This window comes from Moschus berezovskii, chromosome 10 (genome assembly GCF_049115385.1).
Source record: "Moschus berezovskii isolate FMDL1 chromosome 10, NW_MosBer_1.0, whole genome shotgun sequence".
NCBI classification, from domain to species: Eukaryota; Metazoa; Chordata; class Mammalia; order Artiodactyla; family Moschidae; genus Moschus; species Moschus berezovskii.
In genome coordinates, this window is record NC_142469.1 from 53,790,430 (window position 1) to 53,810,182 (window position 19,753).

The 19,753-nt window shown below is 34.7% G+C and overlaps 1 protein-coding gene across 2 annotated transcripts in view; it reads right to left on the minus strand.

Moving 5' to 3' along the window:
• GRIK2 (glutamate ionotropic receptor kainate type subunit 2) overlaps window positions 1-19,753 on the minus strand; it is a 772,190-nt gene that overhangs the window by 114,116 nt on the left and 638,321 nt on the right. For both annotated transcript variants that reach the window (XM_055433591.2, XM_088840933.1), the window contains exon 13: window positions 17,991-18,208. In XM_055433591.2, coding sequence (XP_055289566.1) covers window positions 17,991-18,208 — 218 coding nt within the window. The remainder of the gene's footprint in view (window positions 1-17,990; window positions 18,209-19,753) is intronic.

Genomic DNA, 19,753 nt, shown 5'->3' on the forward strand with positions numbered 1-19,753 from the left:
ATTACTTAGTTAGTTAATGAGTATTATTGAGTACATAAATAATTTCTAAGATAAAATAATGAAACATTTAACACTGAGTATAATAATGTTGTTGTTTAGTTTCTAAGTCATGTCCAACTCTTTTGTAACTCCATGGACTGTAGCCTGTCAGGCTACTCTGTCCATAGCATTTTCCAAGCAAGAATACTGGAGTGGGTTGCCGTTTCCTTCTCCAAGGATCTTCCCTACCCAGGAATCGAACCCATTTCTCTTTCATTAGCAAGTGGCTTTCTTACCACTGAGCCACCGGGGAAGCCCCATGAGGATGTTAATTAAGCATTATTATTTTTTTTTCTGATATAAATGTAGCTACTCTAGGTTTCTTTTGCTACAAGATATTTAAAGTAACATTTAATATGTATGTACTTATTGACATTTTGTTAGTTGTTTACTGGTTGCTTTTATAGTTCCTGTTTCTTTCTTTTTCTCTTGATCAAGAGAAGATTGAATATATTAATCCCTCTCACACTCTTCAAAAAATGGAAGAAGAGGGGATTATTCCAAATGGATACATGCTATAACATGAATGAATCTTGAAAACATTATGCTAAGTGATAGAATCAGTCACAAAAGGCTGCATGTTATGATTTAACTTGTATGAAATGTTCAGAACAGGCAAATCTGTAGAGATAGATATTAGATTTGTGATTACCAAGAGCTAAGGGAAGAATACATTTTAAAAAAAAGTAGGAAATGATTAGTTAGGCTTGTTTCATATATTCCATATTGCTTAATTAGTTAAGCACTGAGTTGACTGGGAAGAGCCAAACAGCAATAGGTTTCAAATCAAAGAGGCACTTAGTTAATCTATACAGGTTCAATCTTATTAGTGTAACTATTAAAGTGATTTTAAGTTCCATCTGAGTCCCTGGAGTATTCACAGTGCCCTCATTATCTATATCATTTTGTTACGTTCAGGAGAAATATTGATCAAATTTGTATGAAATAGTTATGTATTGGACCCTGATAGAGAAATTTTATACCTCTCCATTTTTTTAACATAACTGGTTACTAAAACAAATTATTCAGACTCTGATGCATATCTAAAGGCTCTAATATAAGATATGAGATGAAAATTTTATCTTTAACAAAAGACCTTCACAGGGCTTCATGAATAAGTTCTACAATGTACTTTGAATTCTTAACTCATTAAAGAATAGACTCCTGGATATAGGCTTTGGGCTGTCATTACTACAAAATATTCAGACTGTGAAAGTGAACTGAGTCAGAATTTTTAGATCTATCTATCTCAGACAGGCATATGTCATGGAAATAGATCATAATTCCATAATTAAAAGGTATAAAAACTGATTACAGAAGAATGAATGAACCAATGAAGAAAATTTAAACATGACCGTCCAGCATATTGTCAGTATTGTCTTTCTTTTTCCATTTTTGTGGCTATATAAGAAAGCCCTTTCCCTTCCTTCAGTAGTTTCTCTAACATTTGATTTCTTTAGACTTTGCTTTCATAAACGGACATGAAAATATTTAAATCTTATCTGATCATAACTTATCCTCTGAAATTCTGAAACTCCTTTTAAGTCCTCTTTGTGTGTGTCACTCAGCCATGTCCAACTCTTTGTAACTCCATGAACTGTAGCCCACAAGGCTCCTCTGTCCATTGGAATTTTCCAGTCAAGACTATTGCGGGGGGTTGCCATTTCCTATTTCAGGGGATCTCTGTGACCCAGAGATTGAACCCATGTCTCTTGTGCCTCCTGCACTGGCAGGCAGATTCTTTACCACTCCACCACCTAGGAAGCCTCAAATTTGTCCATATGTAATTTTCAAACTAAAAAGATAATTTCATTATTTTTTGTTTAAATAATTTCAATTTAAATACCAGATGGATTATATGTCAGTGTAATTTATGCCATCTGCATAAACTATTCAAACAAATATATAACAATGTTATACCAGTTCACACAAGAAATCATTTTGAACTGAGTCACTCCATTGCTGCTGAGTGTATCACTGCTGTGTTAATGCGCAACAAAAATTACACAGGTGCTAAATCACATGCTGTACAGTACAACATCATTCATGATACAAAGTTTAAAATAAAATATAATGTATTTAATGGGAAAATATACAGCCTCAGCTTCATTTTTTCAATTAAATTAGTTAAATGAAATAAAATTAAAAAATTTATTTCTCAGTTCCACTCGCCACATTTCAGGTGATCAACAGCCCTGCAATTTTATGAAAAACCATAATAAAAAAAATCCAGGCCTATTTCTTAGCCTGAGATAGTAAAACTTATTTGAAGTTTCATAGCAAACTACTGATACTATCAAAAGTATTCCTAAATTTAAGAAAGGATAAAAGACAAAATACTCAAGTGTTTCTCTAATGAGTACTAATAGTAAATCATTGTATCCAGGAGGCCTGAGATTTGGAAAGAAACAAAACTCTGATAAGTGTGAGTTAGGGTTCAGTTCAGTTCAGTTCAGTCTCTCAGTCATGTCTGACTCTTTGCGACCCCATGAACTGCAGCACGCCAGGCCTCCCTGTCCATCACCAACTCCGAGTCCACCCAAACCCATGTCCATTGAGTCGGTGATGCCATCCAACCATCTCATCCTCTGTCGTCCCCTTGTCCTCCTGCCCTCAATCTTTCCCAGCATCAGGGTCTTTTCAAATGAGTTAGGGTGGAGTTAGTGAAGGTCAGGGAAGCCTGACTTGCTGCAGTTCATGGGTTGCAGAGTTGGAAATGACTTAGTGACTGAACCACAACAATCAGGATGGATAAGGCAGCTGCTGTGGGTCTACTGGCAATGCAAAAAAAGTAACTAGGGTTTGGCTATCACTTTTACTTTCAACATACAATTAATTTTGCTCTTCTAACCACAAGAGTTTTACACTAAGAATGGCATACATTACTGCATCAGGAAGCAAAAACTTGCAATGGTTTGACCCCAAAGAGCAGCGCTGAAAGTGAAGCCTGGCAGACTTGATGCTTCCTCACCAACTGCTTCACTTAGACAAAGGCTTCATAAATTGATCCGAAGACTTTGGTTTGTGTAATATTAGTTCTCAGACACATTCAAATGCAGATAAAGTCTTTATGTCTTTGGAAGATCACCCTTTACCTAAGGCTAGTTTATTGGCTTCTTGAGAAGGAATGTTGCTGTTTTTCTTCTTTTCTTTAATTCTTCTTTTTTTTTTCTCTCACAAATGTAAATAACTTTAGTGTTTTTCCTGGATTTCAAGGGGATTTATGTCAGATATTCAACACCTTCAACATCGAAATCGTCACCAACAAATTTGTTTATGAGATCTTTTATAAAACATATGCCTAAGGGTTATAATATTCCAGGCAGACCTAAAAATGGTTATATTTAACCATGTTCATTTCTTAGTCATGGCCAGCTATGCCATCACTTCATTCCATTTTGATAAAATGGATTCTGAATTCGCCCAGTGAAGTTCTAATTATTTGTTGGAGTCAGGCTGGGGTCCCTGCTGCTAGCATGTCCTGAGCAGCCTAGTATCTATGAGAAATTGAAGTCTAACCCAAATGCATTCAATGTTAACTGTTTGTGAGAGGGGCACAGGCATACAAGTGATCTTTCTGATTCATAGAAATGGAAAGGCTGGATAAACTACAGCTAATAGGCAAAGAAAAATGTTTCTATGATCATTCCTCTAAATGTTTATTAATATAATTTAACTGAAGAAGGTTAATGATTATTTCTACTACATATCTTTTTTCCTCTTTCATCTGAAGACAAGATTATATTAGGAAACCTAAACAGATAACTTAATATCATCTCTTTACTGATGTTACTTTAAGGTTTGTTAAAAAAAATTATTAAATTTAAATATCTCAAAGCATTGAATTTCCAATATTTTAATGAAATGAACATTAAAAAATGAACATCCCAATCTCTTAAATATTTCAGTTAAAAATGATTTATCTGCTGTATAAAGGCATTTATATATGAACATACTTCACAATTATGCAATGACTAAATTGGATGGACCTGGAAATTAACAAAAGACTATTTGTTTTAAACTATGCCTCAAGAAAAAATATTTCTATACATAAGAATCTTCTCATAACCTTATTCTACTAAATCTTTAAAGTAAATTCCTAAAAAGAACACCATTACCTGTGCTCAGTAAAAACAGAAGAATTTGTGTAACTGTAACATCTCAGTTAACAGTGGCCTTAAAAATATGATATTACATTGTCCAGTGGTCTGGCCAGCACAGTTACCTCTTTTATATGAATATGTATGCCTCAAATGTTTGGCTCATACAAGTGTATATGGTTAAGTTTGCGTATTTACAGACATCATCTGCCTGCCTTCTGTGTCATCATTTAAACGTCATTTAAAACACTGAAGCCAGCATTCCTCTAGAGACCCAGTCTCTTCAAATTGACATAAGTCCATCAATTCTCTCTTGTTTTAACAGAAGATTCTCTGCTTAAGAAGAATCTTGAAAACCTCTAAACTACCGTATCTCCTAGTGCCTCCTAACACTGACTTTATATAATTACCGTGACTTCTAATTGAGAATTCTAAGACTAGCCAAAGCCTAATTTTTTTTTCCTGCACAAAGAGTACACTCTTATTGTAGAAGAAAAATAGTTAATGTTTACAGAATCTCTGAAGCTCTTCCCTGTTCTCAGAGTTTTCAAGAACAATTCAAAAACCAGAGCCTCGGTGGCCATTTAAAATGTGATGTTGAGACACACCTACAGGAAAGTCTAAAATGAAAAAGACAGAATACCACGTGTCAGCAAGGTAGTGGAGCAACCAGGCATCCATACCCTTATGGTAAAAATTGTAAGTTGGTATGACCTTTTTGGAAAACTGTTTAGCAGTATTTACTAAAGCTAAACATTCTAAAGGAGATCAATCCTGGATGTTCATTGGAAGGACTGATGCAAAAGCTGAAACTGCAATACTTTGGCCACCTCATGCGACGAGTTGACTCACTGGAAAAGACTCTGATGCTGGGAAAGGTTGGGGGCGGGAGGAGAAGGGGACGACGGAGAATGAGATGGCTGGATGGCATCACCAACTCTGTGGACATGAGTTTGAGTGAACTCCGGGAGTTGGTGATGGACAGGGAGGCCTGGCGTGCTGTGGTTCATGGGGTCGCGGAGAGTCAGACACGACTGAGCGACTGAACTGAACTGAACTGAACTGAAACATACTCATGTCCTGTATACCTATCAGATATGTAGATGGATGTTCTTTAAGAATGAGTGTGTACATGTACCAAGAATATTCATAACAGCACTATACATAACAACCAAAAACTGCCCAAATATATGGCAAGCCACTCCAGTACTCTTGCCTAGAAAATCCCATGGACGGAGGAGCCTGGTAGGCTGCAGTCCATGGGGTCGCTACGAGTCAGACATGACTGAGCGACTTCACTTTCACTTTTCACTTTCACACATTGGAGAAGGAAATGGCAACCCACTCCAGTGTTCTTGCCTGGAGAATCCCAGGGATGGCGGAGCCTGGTGGGCTGCCGTCTATGGGGTCACACAGAGTCGGACACGACTGAAGTGACTTAGCAGCAGCAGCATTAGTGCTTAAAGTCTTTAATATTGAAATAAGAGGAAAGCCAAGGAGATCAAAATATATCTATAGAAAAAAATGCTGTAGGTTATTGTGACAGGATATTAAGAATTGTCTTTGGAGGTGGGACTTGAGACACTTTCCCCGTCTTTTCCTAAAATTCTTATGAGTCATATACATTATTTTCATAAGAGAAAAGAAATTTGCTTAAAAATACAATGGCTACAATTTATTAGAAGAACAATTAAAAATGGGAGTTTTTCTGTATAAATAAAAATTCTGAACATGAATTTTTTGTCAAAGCAAATCTCACATGTTAATTAAAAAGACCATTATTTAAACTATTAATATAAACCATTAATTAAAAAACTATATGTAAGTTATGGATGGAACTAGATTCATGATTAGTTTTATTTTTTCAGCAATGCAAGAACTGAAATAATAATCCAGAAGATAATCTTTCAATAATTATTTGAAAATAATCTACAATCAAGATCAAATTATTAATGAAACAAAAATGCAATGAAGTGTCAGATCCTAGCATTAACAATAGGTAAATTGGGTATATTTCCAGGAATTAAAGCATTTATTTTGGGGGAAATCATTTCACCTGCTACAGAGTTTAACAATTCAACTATTAAATTCCATATAATAAGAATTGTAGTAAGAACATAACAGGAGTTTGTCACATGTTCAGGTCTCTATGTAAACAATCTATGAGACCCAAATTTACACCCCTAGTTTAACCTCTAAGAACATAAAAACCTGGAGAGACTGGCTAAATAATCCCAAGTGGGAGACAGATGTAGGATTTCATGCCACAATCTAGACTATGCACTTAATCATTATGTTAAAATGCATTATAGTGACTCAACAATTCTTTATATACATTATAAATGCTGTTTTCTGTTTCTTTGGTCTGTACTTAATTGTTTTTGTAGTAAATTAAAATGAGGCACAAACTCACAGTGTTCTGAATACAGTCAAGGGACCTACAAAGCAAACTAATTAATGGTGTAGCCTCTAATTAGCTGTAATTACAATATTTTATAAATGAAACACCTATTTTTAGAGATAATCAAATCTTTTCACTATACTCCACTAGTGCTATGGTGTATAAAATAGACTAATAACAATCAAAAGCATTATTCAAATGCTGTCAGGAAATATAAAAGTACAATTTATTGCCAACCCTGTAACATTTTTTCTACCAAAACAGATTTCATATGGAAACTGGGTATAAGAAAAATAAATTATGCAATCATCCATAATTTAACTCCAATTAAGGTGGCATGTTTTATTCCTAAATAACTCATTCATTCAAGCATGTTTGCACATATACACATACATTCACTTATCTGAAATATGTTTTATTTATTACTATTAAAGAATTTCTCTGAATACTTGAGGCCAATAAGGGTGCTCACCAGTAAGCATTAGATATTTTAACAATTGTAGACACTGCCAGGATCATTAATATTACAGAAAAAAAATGAGTTAAGACTAAGACATTTAATAGTAATGTTTAATCCAGTTATATTTTTAAAACAATATTTTTAGGACACTATTATTCAGCTTGCACTTACCTATGCCTATTAACAAGTTCTGAAATTTGTTTTGTCCATTTTTCCAATCTATGTGTGGATTAGGCAGAAGGATATAAAAAACTAGGAATGAGTCATGACTTCTTTACTCCTTGTGAATATGCATGATGATTGAGTATCAGATCATTGAGTGTCAGAAGGACTCATAAGCATACATTATGTTTGCTTCCAAAGGGGAATAACCATTGGCAGCAGCAGTAATAGTAAACTTCATTTTACTTTATGATATAATGAAAGGACTAACTTAACAATCATGTGATGTCTTAAATCAGCTCTTAATATCAAAGAACAAAGTGATATTACTGTTATTCAGACTTTGGGAAAGGAATAAGGCAAATGAACAAAAGAAAACTCAGCTGACCAAAAATACTAATTAGTTTAAATTCCATTTGCAAGGAAAGAACAACTTCTCTCCAAAGAGACATTACAGTGCAAGCAAAATTAAGAACATCAACTGCCAGAGATATTCTGGATTTAGTAGAGGTTTCAGTGTTGTCACTGTAATTAACAGACAATCCAGAGGAACAGAATAATATGCCTTTCATGATATTTTAAAGTTGGATGCCCCCCCAAAAAAAACCCATAAAAAAGTAAGCATGATTAATAGATCTTAGCCCCAATGCCAATAAATGTAATTTCCTAAAAAAATTTACATAACAGAGAGCCTGGATATTTTGTTCATACATTTGCTTTTGAATCACTCTTGTATATGGCTATGCATGTAGATGAAATCATCACTTTATTTTTTAAGAAATAAAACATGATGGGTTTTTTATATTTATCTCAGCCTAGTTTTTGTGTGTCCAAAAATGCATTTTTCTTGAATTTCCTTCAAAGTTTTTCTTAACCAGTGGCTATAAACTCTTACAGTGACAACTATTATCCATTATCCAGCACTTGACATGTCAGCTCAACATCACTGTATTAACTGATTTTCAAGTTTTCTCATTCCCTGGGGCCCTCTTTCCTACGATTGATGAGGTACAAGGCAGTGTTTGAGCTGCCATCCTGACCTCACAAACAGCAAGAGTGGTCCCTGTACAGAGCAGAGAAGGGAAGGCAAAGGAGAGAACCACAGCTATCCTGGAATAACAGGAGCTCCACATACCTGCTTTCCAAAGCAATAAAAACATTGTTTCTCAAACTTTACACTTCCGTGGAACACACAACTTCTTTCTTTCATTCAAGTGCTGCAAGTCCTCATTGGTACATTGAAACTGCAACAATTAGAGACTAAACTTTTGTCTTTCAGATATTTCACAAAAGCTGGAATAAAAGTGGCTGCTCCTTCCAAGTTTAAATACATTGAAACTCTAATCACTTATAATTCCCAGAATGGTGTTATCACTTACTTTTTAACTACTGAATTCACTCTGGCAGAGTTTGGGTAATAAAAACCATCATATTCTAATTTTCAGACAGCTTGATAGAACCACTCTTCTTAGTATAGATAAAGTGTAATGGAGCACTTTCTTTCCCATAGGAAAGTCTTTGACTCATATGCTCTGATGCCAGCTAGCCTTCACATCTGCTGTTTCACCATTGATAGCTGTAACTTGGCATGCTAAACTAGTGTCTGATGAAGCAGCTTTCCTCAAAGGCACCATTTTATTTCTTGCAATGGGAACATAGTAAAATGGTGTTGGTTTTCTGTAGGCCTTATGCAAATCCCTGTAATAAACATAGGATCGGGTCTCACATACAATAAATTGTGTGTTAGATGAGGATGGGGGAAGGAGACAACCTCTTTGGGTAAAAATCACTCCCTTATTCTGCTAATAAATTAAATGCATCATAAAGACTTATTTTAAATATTTCAAACTAGACTAATTAATATCAAAGCCATACTAGACACTGAAAAGAATACAAAAATACTTCAAAAATATCAACCGTATAATATTAAACAAAATATTAGCATTCAAACTAATGTTAACAGTGATCCATTACCCACAATCAATATCTTGGTAGAGATACTGAGAATAGAGAAAAAAATAATTTTGGAGAGTCAGAGAAATAACATGGCTACAAAAATCTGTGTTGAGTTTTTTTTATTATTTCTAGAAAAAGTATCTGATGAAGAATACATCAACATGAAGAAATGAACATTTCAGTAATAGTATTAATCGCTAATCTAAACTGACTGCTCCGATATGCTGGTCTTCAATCATACAAAACTTGTAAGTTTTGTTTCACACTTTAAAGCTCGCAGAAAAGAAATTCAAAGTAAACTAAATTATCCCCAAAGTTGAATACACAAAGTAAACAAAATTTCAAAATGAAGTCTCTATTTATTCTGAATAACCACAGAGTAATTGCCCAGGTAGTAACTTGCAAGCAAGTTATCAAGAATAGATTTTGGCCAAGATTTAAACTATCTGGTTTTCCCATTTCCCAAGATAGAGCAGAATGTCAGGTTTGAAAAGCAGTTTGGTTCAGTTTAGATCCATAGGGGGATACTGAAGAATTATAGAGTGACACAAAGGAAGACTTCAATTTTAAATTATGTAATAATTTATTCCCATCCATTAATGTAGATACATTCTTTTTTTCCACAAGGAAAGGAGTGACAGTGGCTCACCAAATATTACAGAATTGTACAATAAGCTCAGGCAAGAAAACTGCATGAGCCCAAATTTCAAACGGTTCAGGTTGGGAAGTTCCCCTGGGGGAGGGAATGACAACCCACTGCAGTATTCTTGCCTGGAGAATCCCATGCACAGAGGAGTCTGGTGGGCTACAATCCATAGTGTCACAAAGAGTCAGACACAACTGAGCAACTTAGCAGGCACACACATAGTGCGAAGTATTTCATCTCTTCTTAATCTCCTCCCCATTAGGAAAACAGAAAAGTCACATGTATTAACACAATCCTTTCAAGACTTTAGTATGCCCTGCTATAGGTCTCTTCTTTAATTGCCCCTCCATCCCCACCTTGAGAGAAGAAACTGCAATAAAGGTTTATAAAGGAAAGGTGAATATATTCACTGCTCAATTCCCATAAAACATATGCTTTCTCAACTTTTTAGGTACACAAACAAAAATCAGGATTTACCCCACCATATTTTTTTGAGCAGGGAGAAAGTTCTAACCTTCTTCATCCTGCTACAAGGTAGTTCTTAGGCACACCTATCAAGAACCTCCAGGAATGGTGTCAAAAGTGAAGATGTAATTATACTATTTATTCTCAGCAAACCTGTTGAAAAAGGCTTTAAACAGAATTCAAGTAAATAATCTAAAAGAAGTAAGAATGTGGTCAGCAGAATTATTATTTCATGCCTTTGTTTGATATTTTGTAAGGTCTGAGTTGCAGAAGATAAAAATGCCCACTGTAATATGAAAGAAGTAGAAGTGGATGCAATCAGTTAATAACTATCATTGCCAATAAACAAGGGGCTATTTAAATATCAAATTAACTGTTTCTGCACATTAGAATCACCAGTGGAGGTTATAAAAAAGCTGCCCAGGATCCTGCCTCAAGTAAGTTTTAATCAGTTGGCTTGGAGAGAAGTGCTCTTTGAAAGCTCCCCAAGTGATTCTAATATTCTAACGTGCAGATAGGTTGAGACAAATGATGTACATGAATGGATATTTTAAAGATGTTTATAACTTGCTGCTGCTGCTAAGTCACTTCAGTCGTGTCCAACTCTGTGTGACCCCATAGATGGAAGCCCACCAGGCTCCCCCGTCCCTGGGATTCTCCAGGCAAGAATACTGGAGTGGGTTGCCATTTCCTTCTCCGATGTGTGAAAGTGAAAAGTGAAAGTGAAGTCGCTCAGTCGTGTCCAACCCCACGGGCTGCAGACCACCAGGCTCCTCCATCCATGGGATTTTCTAGGCAAGAGTACTGGAGTGGCTTGCCATTGCCTTCTCCGGTTTATAACTTAGTGGATGGTATATCCAATAGGACAAAATAGTGACTCTATCCTTTGTAAAAGAAAAATTGTTATGAAAACCAAGACTATTATTCATCAGTGATATAATTGTCACAGACAAGACCATATTTCTATATGCTATGCATGCAATTTAGTGCTATAGTTTGCCATATTTTCTAGGACTTCAGTAGATAAAAAATAGCCCCATGATTTAAAGTAGTGCTTTAACTGGGGCTTCTAATAAAGTAGTCAGCATGACTAACTTTACTGGGCTATGGTCTAGAACAGGGGTCCCCAAACTCCGGGATCTAATGTCTGATGATCTGATGTGGAGTTGATATAATAATAATAGAAATAAAGTGTACAGTAAATGTAATGTGCTTGAATCATCCTGAAAATATCCAGACATCCAGTCCATGGAAAAATTGTCTTTTGTGAAACTGGTCTCTGGTGTCAAAAACAGTTGGGGACTGCTGGTCTAGAATTTTTGATGCATACATAGGGAGGCATACTCTATCAATGAATCAAAAATTTTAATCACAAAATTTGATGCCAATATAACTATTCTCATATTAATATTTTGTCTTTAAATTATTTTATAGTTATAGAGAAAATATTTCCCATGTGATACCGAAAAATAACATTTGAGACCTTTTTTTCTAATTTATTGAGGAGAAAGTGGGGTATCATTACTAAGCATAAATTGATTCCAAGTAAGTTAAATTAACTGTGAACAAAGCTGTATGCTGGTTGCTGCTGCTGCTGCTGCTGTTGCTGCTAAGTCGCTGCAGTCGTGTTCGACTCTGTGCGACCCCATAGACACAGCCCACCAGGCTTCCCCTTCCCTGGGATTCTCCAGGCAAGAACACTGGAGTGGGTTTCCATTTCCTTCTCCAATGCATGAAAGTGAAGTCCCTCAGTTGTGTCTGACTCTTAGCAACCCCATGGACTGCAGCCTACCAGGCTCCTCTGTCCATGGGATTTTCCAGGCAAGAGTACTGGAGTGGGGTGCCATTGCCTTCTCCGGTATGCTGGTTCAGTTCAGTTCAGTTCAGTTCAGTTCATTTCAGTTCAGTTAGTGACACCTAAATAAAGTGGGCAACCCTTAGATTGAGCAAATATTTAAGAAATAATCCCTGTACTTACTAAAGTACCATATGAATTTTCCAATTATTATATTGTCAAAGAATCCTTTCTGAATAATGGTAGAAATCATTAGAATATATTAAATAGTAAATCTGGTACACAGTGAAAATCATATTCAATTTCTATGCATGTGCAAATGATTATTGAACCTTTTTTTTGTGATCACCATGCTTAACTAAGAATTTGCCATATAAAATACAAAGTCATTTAAAGAATAAATTCTGGAGATATAATGTGAAGCATATGATTATAGTCAACAATACTGCATTATAAACTTCCAAGTTGCTAAGAAGCTAGATCTTGATTGTTCTAACCACAAAAAGGAAATGATAATTATGATTTCACTGAGACACTGTCTAATGCTATAGTGGTAACCATACTGCAATACATATGTCTCTCAAATCAATACAGTTTTCACCATAAACTTACACAATGCTGCATGTTGATTATATAAAAACCAAAATTAAAAAAATATATTCAAAACTAATTTTAAATATCTTTGCCATGTTCAAGAACTATTCTAGGTCAATTTCCTGAATATGCAAAATAGAAATTCACAATTTTACCATCAACTTAAGAGGAAAATAAACATTTATTTCAGAAAACACTTTTCAATCTGAAAAATAACTATAGATGCCATATTAAGAATTTACTTTTCTAATGTATAAATCACTTTATAGTAAATATAATTCCATTAGCACCACTATTTTTAATAAAAATAACAGAATTTATGTTTTGCAGAAATTAAGATCTATGAATAGTATATTTCTAAATCCATTTATTAAATGCATGCAGTAAACTGTCAACTTTTTACATTCTATCCCATGACTCAGAAATTACTTATGTTCTGTTGGCATTTAAGAAGCAAAAATCAGTCAAGCTTTCAGAAAATCATTACAGGCATGCCACACAAGCAATTCAGCCTTAACAACCTATACTTTCACCCTTGCATAATTTAATTTTAGAAGACCATTGAACTGATAAGCTCAGAATAAGTAGCAGACTATACAGAACATGCTATAGTTGTATCTGCCCCAATGGTTTAAGGCAAATGTTTTAGAAACTTAATATGATCAAACAGTTGAGGTCATGTGGGTTAGCCCAAACGACTAATGCATTTAGCTCTTTTGAGTAATGATGGTTATGTCATGATGTCTTTGGCTATTACTTTTACTGTCGATATTATGAGTTCCTTGGTTATTGGTTTGATAATTAATAAGTCACTTAACCTCTCCATGGCCCAGTTTCCTCATCTGTTAAATGAGCATAATGATAATTGCTTCCTACCTTCATAGGGGTTGCTGGCAAGATTAATGAGTTGGCATTTAGAATGTACTTTAAATTCTTCTAAAGAGGGGAACTATGCATAAAGAAAAATGAAACAAAATAATACCTTCTTTGCTATTAAGTAACGACGAGCTGATTCACTGGAAAAGACTCTGATGCTGGGAAAGGTTGGGGGTGGGATGAGAAGGGGATGACAGAGAATGAGATGGCTGGATGGCATCACCGACTCTGTGGACATTAGTTTGAGTGAACTCCGGGAGTTGGTGATGGACAGGGAGGCCTGGCGTGCTGTGATTCATGGGGTCGCGAAGAGTCGGACACAACTGAGCGACCGAACTGAACTGAACTGAACAAAAGATAAAACTACCCTCCCCAGATGGATTAATTCACTTGCTTGCATTCCTAACTCTGTAATCTTCATACACTCCTGAATAAATTGATTTTTTAACCCAAGGTTAAAATGAAAATATTACGGAGGGCTACATATTTTGAAGAAACCTTTCCACCTCTCTACAGAATAGAAAAATTTTCAAAGTAAACACATATTCTAAACACAGCTAAAATCCTTTATCACCGGTGTTGCAACAATGAATGCAGTATTCATTGTTCCAAAAGATAACTGTATAGAATTTGGTTAAAAAAAAGAGTTGCTGCCTTAAAGGAAACCTAACTATGTAACACTGATAGTAGATGGGTGGAGTTAGGAATTAAGCTCAGATTTCTCTAATTCCAGTTTCCTTCCCTCTTAACTATTCTAAATTGTAGAATATAGGTTCAGAAGTATTAAGTGATTTACATTAGATATTTGATACTACTTAAATGTCCTTTCAATATGTGGCAGAATTTATTTCATAAATATAAAAGAGGACAGGTATTTCTTGTGATATCTTTAGGAAAGACAGACTATATTAATATATGTAACAAAACCAGAGATATCAGGGAGACCAAACCTAGAGAGAAAATTTGTAGAAATTGAAAAACCTGAATCACGAGTTGCATAGAAACAAGGTGATTTCCGCATCATTTTGTAAAACACATGATTCACTTTGAAAATATAGGGATTCTCAAAAGAGACCATAATACCTACAGGCTATCGCTGAGTTATTTTTGAGCTGATAATCTACATGTATTCATTCTCCTAATCTTTATACTTCAAGGAGAAAAGAATGTGCTAGTTGCTTGGTAACATTCTGTATTGTGTTGGGGTGAGGTTTCAGTTTAGCTGCACCAAGTTCCTAGATTCTGAGAAGAATGGTTTGACTTCTACTTTATTGTTTTTCCATAAGATCCCTGGGCCCTCAGCTATTTTATGATCTAAATATGACTCTGAACATATTGGTGATGTCATATAGCTTTCTATTGTTTTACATGAGATTACAACGAAGAACCACCGTCTGCTCAATTTTGAGTTATTTTCCCAGTCATTACTTTACATTTATCCCTGGAGAGAATGTGTGTGGCGTGTAGTGGATATAGGGAAGATGAATGAAATCTTCTTGACAACAGTATACATGTAAGGTCAATGAACAAAGTCAGGCATGTTCTTTGGAGAAAGAATTATTCAGTGTTGTAGAATGACTGTGTAACTCTGTTTCTGCAATACTGAACAGTCACCCTTCCTTAAGCCCAGATATCTTGAGCCAGCTCTTGCTGGTAGTAACACAACTTTATCATTCTTTAAAATAATTTTTGGAACTGAGTTGTTCCAGAACAATTAGCTAACAGCAGGGTCTTATTCAATTAGTAAAAACAGGATGGAAATTCCTTTAGAAAGTCAATGCCTTAAGGGTGCTTCCTAGAGTGCTTGTATGCATTGCTGTTAATTAAGAAATAAAATAATGGTATCAGATGTAAATTGACTATACACAATAGTCTCTGATTCATTACAGAATTTCAAAATGAGTGTGCAATTAATTGCTTCAATTCCAGATTAGTAGGGATTTTTTTTTTAATTCATACTAATAGCTGGTATAGAAAGTGAAAGTGTTCATCTCTCTCAGTCATGTCTGACTCTTTGGGACACCACGGACTGTATCCCACCAGACTCTTCTGTCCATGGAGTTCTCCTGGCAAGAATATTGAGTGGGTTGCCATTCCCTTTTCCAGGGGATCTTTCCAACCCAGGGGTTGAACCCGGGTCTCTGGCATTGCAGGCATATTCTTTACCATCTGAGCTACTGGGAAAGGAGCTTTCATATGAAAAAAATTTCATACCAATAGCTGGTATAAGCATATAGTTTAACAAGGCAAAATATGTAGCTGAAATTAGTATCATTTAGGGATACAATAAAATAACTAAAGAAAAATCAACATTTACTGAATACTGTATCCTTTTAAATTTTACCTTTTCAAGTTTCAACAGTAAGATGTCAGCATGTGATAAAACTATCAACATAATTGTCACCTTAGTGATTATCACTGTGTGGTTTTTATTGTGACTATTGCACATTCCCAAAGGCTTCAATTTTACAGAAATAAAGTCTGTGCTGCTAGAAACAGAAAGTTGTTTCATATCAATTTTCTCTGGGTGCTAGAGGCACTCCCATGTGTGAGAAAGGAAAACTAGAGATGAAAGACTAAGAAGAAAAGTGAGCAGCAAAGACAAGTGAAGTTAGGTAAAATGACACTGCAAGAGAGCAACTGAACTAAAACAACACAGCAACAAAAAAGCATAGCAGAAGACTAGAAAGACTGTAAAGAAAAGAAAGGGAGAAATAAGCTCAAAGATGGAGAAAAGGTGAAAATTTTCAGACAGTGATTTTTCCAGAGGTGTACCTTGCTATAAGACACAAGAGCTTTGAAAAAGGATATGTGAGTAATCTAGAAAATAAAAATAAAATTTGAAGTATTTATGAGGCTAAAATAATTACTTCCGGCATCAGACCACTTGCATTACTAGTTTATATGCATTATTATACAAGCTCAAATTCAAAAGTCCGTCGAATACTGTGATAATTTAAATGCACCACATAGTCACTCTCTACAAAGTTACTAACACTGATGATATACATTTATAATTTTCAATAGCAAGTCTCTTTTCTTAATAAAAAAGGTTTTTTTAATAAGAAAAACAATCTCTATTAATATTTAATACTCAATTGGGAAAAATGATCAACTGCAATTAATATAATCAAATAGCACCATATTGATCTCAATGACTTGCTCATATTTGATTATTCAATAAATTTGATTAAATGATAATAATTTTCCAATTAAATGTAAAATATGCATCCAATCTTTAAGCTAGCCATTAAAAATATTCTCTTTGAAAGCAATTTAATTTTAATTATTATGTGGATTTGACTAAAACATTCAATTGATCTCATTCTTTAGGTATTTGGTGATTTCCAGAACCCCCCTAAAAGCTGATTTAATTTGGTAAGAATATTTACAAAGAAAATTATATGATTATTTGGCAAGTTAAGTCATATAAAATCCTGTTATATGATCACTGATCCCATCTCCAACATACTATGTTTCTTAAAAGTGAGAATTAGATTTATTTGCTCTAGAATACCCAATGTGTAGCACAATTTCTGGTACTTGGTAGGTGCTTCCTGGAGGTTTGTTGAAATAATTTATCTTATATCTTGAATCAATTATTTTTTAAAGAGAAAAACAATCTACCACTTCTGCCCACTTGAACTGCCAATTGCATTTGTGTGAACAATGAAAGAAAATACCAAGGCTTAAAAATTCGCTAAACTACAAACAATATAAAAATACTCAGTAAAATAGAAAATAAATTATGACATGATACTGATTCCCTAAAGTGGAATCTCCTCATTGGCTCTACTCTGACCCAATGAGATCAGTGGAAGTAAGGAGACAATCTGAATATTAAAGAGGAGGACAATATGCTATGTGCCTGGAATTTGGTGCCACCATAACTTCCATTTAAGTGTTTAACAGATTCCCCACTGGAAACCACTGCATGCCAATGGGGTAGCCCACTTTGAGATTCTACACCTTCCAGAATATTAGATGGATGATTGTCCAGTGAATAGGAACTGTTTGTACTTATTTTCCTTGTTTTTCTGTAGGCTTTCAACAAGTAAAACCTGTTTCATCTTAACAGAAAGAAATGCCTGTATGGAAAACATTCTTACATGTAATCATTTTATTCTTCTGGAATATCCACACCTTGTAGAGTCTGATTCTCCCACTATTCAATTTTCAGTAGATATATTTCTTTGTCTATTTACATTCAATGACAAAACCTTGGTGGGGGAAATAGTTACTTCTGAACAAATTTCCCTCTAAAAAAAGATGAAATACTTATAAAGCAACAGTTCTTTGCCATTTGCAAGTATTAAAATGATTTGCCTTGATGACCATATATTTAGTTGAATATGTCTCCACCCCATGAGAAATATGCTATTGATTACTCTCTACAAATAACAATGTTTCTATGCTCTTACATTCATTAACAAGAAAAGGTTTGTTTGTATTCTATCATTTTAATACATAAATTTTAGATAACCAGTAGGACTTACCTTGAAAAAAGTCATGGTTGCACCATCCTCTACTGCTCCATACTCTATCTTGGTTTGTTTAGCTAAATCATCAGCAGAGTCAATAGGGGATTCCATGCGCTCCACTGTCAGAAAGGCGGCTAAGTTAGCAGTATACGAAGAAATGATGATAAGTGTGAAAAACCACCAAATGCCTCCCACTATCCTGGTGGAGAGCGCTTTGGGCATGAGCTCAGAACCTAACAAAGATTGGGGGGAAGAGGTGAGACGAATACAGAGAATTTGATCAGCAGTCAGGTACTTTTGGTCACAGTGGAAGAATGGAGTCACTGTGTAATAAAAGCTTAAATCATAGATTTAAATATCACTTTAGTAAGCAAGGAACAACCACTGGGAGAGCAGAGGCTAATTTCAGATAGCATGTCTCTTAGGACATCTCTGTTTACATATAGTGACAGGAGACTGGAGCTCTACCTGAGACAGTACAAAATAAGAATCACATATTAATGACCAGATAGCCTTTACAAAAATAGCATTAGAATGGAGACTATCTCTCCTGTTTATAAACTACTTTTATAGATTTTCATATTCTTGTTAGTTAAGTAGGTTTTAGAAGAAATGACTTAATGTACATTTTGATCCATTTCTTATCAAGCTTTATTTATGTGAAGTTTCATTATTCATGTGCATGAAGCTCAAAAATGTTGTCTATACTGCCATTTTAAAAAGTAATGTATGAAAATAATTTCAGTTATCCACATTTTTTGAGCCAGGGGGTTTCAGTCCAGTTTTTATTTTAAAATAGGTAGTAAACAATTTTTTTTTAATGCATAAACAAATGTCTCCTGTCACTATAGTTAGCTTCAGTGAGGGAAATCAGAATAAGAATAAATAATTAAATTGGCATAAATTTATTTTTACACACACATATAAATTTCATAGTTATAGTACAATACGTGGCTGGAGTTGCCTGCTCATGGTATTAATGAGAATGATATCTGATCATTACATATTGCTTTTGATTATTATTAATTAATTTAGATTATACATTAAAAGTCTAACACTTTTTAAATTGAGTCTTTTAGTTTTACCATGTTATTTACAGCCTTAACATGTAAATGCATAAATATCAGCATGTATAACTTTTGAATAAGAAAATTATACAAAATGTATGTATATATATATATATATATATTACTATTTACCCTTCATCATTTCGAACCTATAATCAAGAAAGCACTGTCTACAAATAAATTAATTTTAATAAGGTTTGAGTAAAATGGAATGAAGCAAAGATGGACTCCATATTTTATAATTTTTAAATATAATGAATACAGTAAGATAACATATCTCTATACGCATTAAACATACAACAAATTATTCATGCTAACATTGAAAAGAAGTGGTATCATGACTTGGTTCTAGCAAAACAGCCCATCTTATACTGCAGTTCATTTTACCCTTCCAATTACAAACAAGCAACATTTTAGAAAGCAGACAGACTTGGACATGACAGCCAACTCCAGCTCCAGACTCTTGCCTACCATTCTGTAAGAAAAACAAAACAAAATAAAACAGAAAAGTACCTTTCTGATGTAGTTGCTCCTAGGCCCTGTCAGACACACACTTGGACACCGAAACACTAAAATATTCCCACCATGATCAGCAGCTTTGGCTGCCCAGTCTGTTTTCTTTTCTTTTTTTTTTTGAACAACAACACCAATAAAGTCAAACAAGACTGGGAAAGAAAAGAACAGTGGAGACATTCGACAAAAATGGCCCAA